Source organism: Alexandromys fortis, unplaced genomic scaffold, assembly GCF_014885135.2.
Source record: "Alexandromys fortis isolate MF-2015 unplaced genomic scaffold, M_Fortis_MF-2015_v1.1 scaffold_38, whole genome shotgun sequence".
Classification (NCBI taxonomy): Eukaryota; Metazoa; Chordata; class Mammalia; order Rodentia; family Cricetidae; genus Alexandromys; species Alexandromys fortis.
The window spans coordinates 330414-336950 of record NW_026067916.1 but is presented as its reverse complement, the minus strand read 5'-3'; the positions used below and the strand labels follow the sequence as shown (position 1 = coordinate 336950).

Here is a 6537-nt window from a genome sequence, read left to right as displayed (position 1 = left end):
AGATAGAAAGTAGTAAGACGGGCAGAGAGAGGATCTCAGCCATTTTGGATTGCTGAATTCTGATTTATTTTATTGACAAAAGAGTAATTAGATAAACACCTCACCATAGGTGACTCTAGTCAGGACTTCAGATAAGCCCTTCACTTTCCCATTACAGAGTGGACAATGGTACAGTTAGTATCCCCAGGATTTAATCATTATCTCAATTTTCTCAGGGGTTCCTAAAGATGCTATTGCCCCCTGATATCATAATGTAATTTTAGGAATACAATGCCTACATTACAAGAGGTGGAGTGAGTGGTTTTGGTTGTTTGGTGGGTTATGAATGTTTGTCTTCATTTAGGGGGGATTGGTTGAAAACTAAGAAAGGTTAGATTTAAGGATCCCTTTCTGAAAAAAGGGGGTATATGGAAAGGTTAGAATAAAAGTGTAGATCATTAAATCTACTTTAAAATAAAAAGCCACTATCAATCCCAAATATTTTACATTTTTAAAAAACATACTTTATATGTTCCTACTCTTTTAAGGTAGTTTTGTATATTGATACAAATTTAAGTATTACCTACAGTTTGGAAGGGAAAGGTACTCTTGCATTTGGAAGCCAAGGGTTACCTACATCTCAGAAGGTATCCTGGCACTCACACCCCAAGGATTAGCTAAAGCTCAGAAGGGACTGGTATCCTGGCAGCAGGAAGCCAAGGGTATTCTAACAGAAGTGTTACAGCTTTTGTCTGGTGGGGACAGTTTTCCCAGCGGTGTTAGAGCCGTGCTCCAGGAAAGGTTTCTCTAATGCAAGTGTCACAACTCTGATTCAGCAGAAGAGGGTTGTCACAGCTCTGCTCTGCTTCCCCAGAGTCGAACAATTCTGTGCCAGCAAGGGAAAGTCTCCCCAGCCAGTGCTATGGCTCTGCTCTGGCAGAACATCCCCAAGTATTTCCTAATGAGTACAGGTCTTTAAAACGTTTAAAAGTTTGGTAAAAACAAGGGTATAAAAATGGTGGAACAACTGGAGCTACATGGGTTGTATGGGTTGGGCTATGCAGAAGGCACTTGACCAAGATAGTAAAACAAGTAGAATTGTAGTCTGCAGTGTGCTTAGGAAAGTCAAGTACCAGATCAAGTTAGTCCTCCCAGGCATTTCAAAACAATCCCAACAATTCACTATATCATTAATCATCGAATAGTAAACAAATTATTTTTAACTTACAACTTCCACAAAGGTCAGTGGTTTAAGCTCTCCTTTATGATTTTTTGGAATTGTTCTGATCCCTTCAATAACCTCAGTTTGCAGTATAAGGATCCTGGCAGAATCTAGCTTGGTCAGTGTTTATAGTCAATATTTTGAGTAACTTCAAGAATCCAAATATACCAATTAATATTTTTTCCCTCTCTTTCTGAAATTTTACTTTAGGTACTAACATGTTAATGACGAAAATCTATGCTAATGGGCAATGGTTAATAGCATACAATGTGTAGTGCTCAATTTTTGATCTGTTTGAAATCTCACTTGAAATTACTGTCAGTGATAGAGCAAATGATATTCATTACAACTCTCAGAAAACAATTATGACCATAGTTATATAAAATAAATCACAAGATTTATTGTATAATTTGCAACAGCTACTCAATTCTGTAAAAAATTATAATCTTAATTAATATTTACATATGATTTCATACAAAGCTGGCCAAAAACCCAAAACAACTCCTAAGAATTATATATGTATCTATAAAAATTTCAAGAATATAGCTTTGACTTCTGAAAAACACATTAAATACTAAAATCCAACGAATGTAGAAGCTGAAGGGGAAGAGAAAAATGACAGAAGACTACTTGAATTTTCTTCCTCCCAAATATCTAAAACATCACATAGTCCACTGTTTTCAGTGTAGCTTGTAAAACCCAAAAATTCTGATTTCTCCCCACTTGTTTGAAAGAGGTCCAGTAGAGACTGTATGGATGACCCACAAGTTCTGTCTTCACATGCAGGATACTCAGTTCTTTTTGTATCCAATTCAGCACTTGGGTACACAGTTTTTTTCTTTTGCCCTAATAACATTTTCACTTTCCGCTGGATCTTACCACAAGGCAAATTATCCGTGTTCTCAGTGCCACACTCATCAGGGCCCTGAGGACTACAGGGTGGAGTTCTGGCCCCCACTGGTAGGTGTTCCTTTGGTGGATTTAAAGTCACCAGGTCAGAATCCTGACCAAACACAAAATGAATTTCCTTATCCTGTAGATCTTTTGCTGAAAAATGTGTATTATCTGCTGCTAATTTTGGTTGGGGTAGACTATTTTCTGTACTTAGATAAGAAACTTCTACACATGACCGTGGCACACCTGGAGAGTCACCTACCCTCTGTTCTAAATCGCTTCTATTAATAATTAATTTATATCCAGAAACATCAAGAATTCCTTCCTGCTCATTTTTACATGGAGGTAGCGGTGTAAAGTCCTGTCTTAGGTCAGGGTCACTTGCATGTAGCATGCTCACTCTTTTCCCATCACACCCTTCCACTCCAGCTGAAGAGCAGGACACAGGTTCTGAAGCAGACACCAGCTTTTGTTCAGGCTTCTGAGTTTTTTCACACTGAAAATCCTGCTTGAGCAGTTGCCCACTGCTTTCTCCCATGTCTTTCTGAAAAATGGGCTCCAACTGTAGCGTCTCCTTTGGTTCAGTGTTTTTCAGGACATTTTGAGAAACAGAAGAAAGGGATCCGGTGCTGTATTTTATTCTTTATAAAGAAAAAAAGGAAACCAAAAGTTGGAAATTAGTAAAACTGTCTATAACTTATTTTAAAAACCCATTTAAGACATCTCAACACAGAAATCTTAACATTTACTTCAGATGTTTTAAAATGTGAAAAACTCTAGTGTACCCATTTCTCATCCACATTCTTTTCTTTCCCCAAGAGAACCAACATCCTGAATCATCAGAGGCTTAAACAGCAGGAATCAGGTGCCAGGCTCTCTATCTGCCCAACTCTATTGTTACCTTGAGAAAACGTAAACACTTTAGCACTTTGCTTCATGTTTTAATGTACAATTTCTAGTTTTTAAGCAGAAAGTATTTACTGAAAGCAGAATCATATGATTTTCATTTATATTTAAAACATTTCATATCAAAGTGAACTAGATATTTGTATTTCTAAAGGTGACAAAGTAGTCCTTCAATTTCACACAAATATTTGAGCCAAAGCTCTTCTTCATGTAGAATCTAGAATAATTGGGATACTACTCTCTTGAACAATCCCAAATTATGCACAAATGAATGACAAGTTATCTGGTCAGCAGTTAAACTTTGCCTTATCTATCACAGGAAACCACGAGCAATATACAATTCACTGTCTCTACCACCAGATTGGTTTCCTTTACTTATAAATGGGGTTTACTCTTTAAGATTCCTTTTGTGCCTCATCTGTGAGGCCTTAGGTTTGATCCCTAAAGAGCAAAGCAAAACCAAACTGGGGTCCAGAGTTCCTCTCAACAAATGAGCGATGACACTGCTCCACCTGTAACTTCAGTGTGGATACGGACTGGCAACAAGTAAAAATGATTAGGGAATGACCAGTTTAAAAGCTGAGCTCATGTCTTTCCTGAAACTTTCAAAAAATGTAAGTTTTCAGTTGGTTCCACATGGACACATTAGTAAGTAAAGTACTGCCCATATCCAGACCTAAGGATGGAGCACTTCCTGCTCACCTTTCAGAAGCTCTACTTTAGTATCTCATCTCTAATCTTACTGCTTAAGATTAGCATAAAATTAGATAACTGTACATGCATAGAAAAGCATTTCTAAAATTTTAGAATTATGAGAGTAATCTAATTAGGACTCAAACTGTCAGTGTGCAGTTACTGGAAACTAAACACATTTGAAATGTATTCACATTTCAAAGTCTGACAATGTCTTTGTTAGGAATCAACATTTTTCATCTGAGTACACTGAGTTCCATAGTTCAATATCAGAGGTTGGCAACATTCCCTACTGGTAATATCTGGTCTTCACTTTCTTTATTAACTAATGTTTTGCTGCAACACAGCCATATTCTGTAACAAAGCTGAGCAGTGAACTGACTCTTTCAGTTCACCAAACCTAAAATATCAACTCTAGACTGACCTTAATAGAAAAAATTGTGAACTCCCTTTCAAAACCATGTTAGAGGGAGACTAAATACCTTTGGTGGTAGGGGAAAAAGAAGGGAAGAAGGCGTTAGTTCTAAACCATTATTTATGTCATGTAAAAAAACCTATATCCCTTCTAAGAGCAGATAAACAAGATTAACTTTTAGTTAAAATAGCTTAACAACATAAGTAGAACTTTGGCAAATTAATTACCTTTTCTTTTTAGGTGTGTCTCTTTCATAGTCCACAAATTCAAAAACTAACTTAGATACAATATCATCAACAACTTGATACTGGTTACTCTGTGCAAAGTTTCTGTGTTTCTCACTCAGAAGATGCTAAAACAAAACAAAAACATCATTAAACTGTATTCAATAATTGTATCAATTAAATAAAAAAATAATTCCAAATCAAATAAGGAATCCCTGTCATATAAATGTCTCTATCAGTTTTATATGTATCTACTCTGACAACAAACACAGAAGAACTGCGGTGGCAGGCACTGTTCCTCAGTCTGTAATCACTGCACTTGGGAGGCAAAGGTGGGACGACAGCTGTGTGTCAGTTAACAGACAGCTACTACCTCCCCTTTAATAAACCAGCATAATTATTGACTCTATTCTAAATATCTTTATAACCACAGATTAAGTGTAGTTCTTACCCCCCATCAAAAAATCTGTCTCTGCAATGGATGGAGATCACAGAAAACTACAACTGCAAATGTAGAGACTAAGGGATTGTGTGGTGTCCAGTGAACATCACAGAAGAGGTCAAACGGTTGTAGAAGGCAGAGAACAGAAAGTCTGCTGTAAGATGGCATCCCTAGATGTGACAGCGAAAACACACTTACAAAGTCTCAAAGATAGTTGTCCAATCATGAGTGGGGCAAGGACAACATCAATATGCATGCTAAGATGGAAGGTAGCAATCCCAGGAGGCTCCAACCCTAGACAAAGAACTACAGACAACTAAGGACTGCTGAGGGTAGTCTTCCCCAGAGAAGAGAACGCTAATTATCTTACACAAAGTGGTCTGCCTGATATCGTATACACACAAGTAACGTTTGCTGGACTGAATAGAATATATAAATAAACCAACAATTTTTTTAAAAGAGAGCCCATGAATTTTTGAGAGACAGCAAGTGGCAGTAGTTGGAATGGGTGGGAAATGGGAAGGAGGAAATTATGTATTTATATTTTAATTTAAATATTTTCAATGAGACCTTTTCTCAGCTGGGTGTGGGTGAGCACACCTTTAATCGCAGGAGGATCTTTGTGAGCCTGAGGTCTATAAAGTGAGTTCTAGAACAGTCAGGGCTGTCACACAAGAAACTCTGGCTCAAAATTAACCAAAAATAGAAAAAAGGAAAGACCCTTTTCTCAAGATAAAAAGTTAAGAACTACCTTTAGCAACCAGTAACATACTAATATTTTATAAAACATCTTTTCACCCACTGCTGCATATAATTACCAAGGCAGGACTTACAGAATTAAATGAAGTCTTTTAACTTAATACACAAGATCTAAGATCTATGAGTCTAGACAATAAGAGTTTAAAAAACAATCTACAGGGCTGGAGAGCTGGATCAGCAGTTACAAGTGCTCACTGCTCTACACGTGTCATATGTTCGCATATGTACTTATGTAGAAGTAAACCTTAAAAACCCAAAATCTATGATAAATGCTACAAAATATACACATTACAATTAGACTCACTGTTGAAGAATCATCCAAGTATGAGCAAGCAAATTATCTCATTACCTACTGATCCTAACAGAGGAATTTTTTAGTCTTAAGAGTGGTTAGAAGGAAAAACAAGCTCGGCATGTAGCACACATCTTTAACCCTAGCATTTAGGGACCAGAGGCAGAGAGGTGTCTGTGAACTGGAGGCCTTCCTGTCAACATAATCAGTTCCAGTCCAGCCAAGGCTACACAGCGAGACCCTGTCAAACAAAATACAAATGTATAGTATAAAACTCACAGGAAACAAAGTTCCTTGCGAATGAGTGAGATCTCCAGGCTAATTCTACCTGTCTGTCAGCTGATCTAAAGCCTAGATCCGGGAGTGGTGACGTATGTCTAAAAATCCCAGCATCTGGGAGACAGAGGCAGGAAAATCTCTGAGTTTGAGGCGAGCCTGGTCTACAGAGCTAATTTCCAGGACAGTCACAGAGAAACCTTCTTGGGGGAAAAAAAAAAATCTAAAACTCACACCTTAAAGTTCATTTAAACTCTGTAAAAGAAAAAGAACCGCCGGGCAGTGGTGGCTCACGCCTTTAATCCCAGCACTTGGGAGGCAGAGGCAGGCGGATCTCTGGGAGTTCGAGGCCAGCCTGGTCTATAAGAGCTAGTTCCAGGACAGGCACCAAAGCTACAGAGAAACCCTGTCTCGAAAAACCAAAAACCAAAAAAA

General features: G+C 37.8%; 1 protein-coding gene across 2 annotated transcripts in view; it reads right to left on the bottom strand.

Moving 5' to 3' along the window:
- Nucleotides 1-201: 201 nt before the first annotated feature.
- The window catches only part of Dbf4 (DBF4-CDC7 kinase regulatory subunit), a 37983-nt gene continuing 31647 nt past the window's right edge, over nt 202-6537 (bottom strand). The window contains exons 11-12 of one of the 2 annotated variants that reach the window (XM_050139864.1): nt 4337-4461; nt 202-2736 (exon numbers count right to left, since the gene is read on the bottom strand). In XM_050139864.1, the coding sequence (XP_049995821.1) occupies nt 1776-2736; nt 4337-4461 (1086 nt within the window). In that variant the 3' untranslated portion in view covers nt 202-1775. The remainder of the gene's footprint in view (nt 2737-4336; nt 4462-6537) is intronic. The other variant, XM_050139862.1, reaches the window with a different exon arrangement.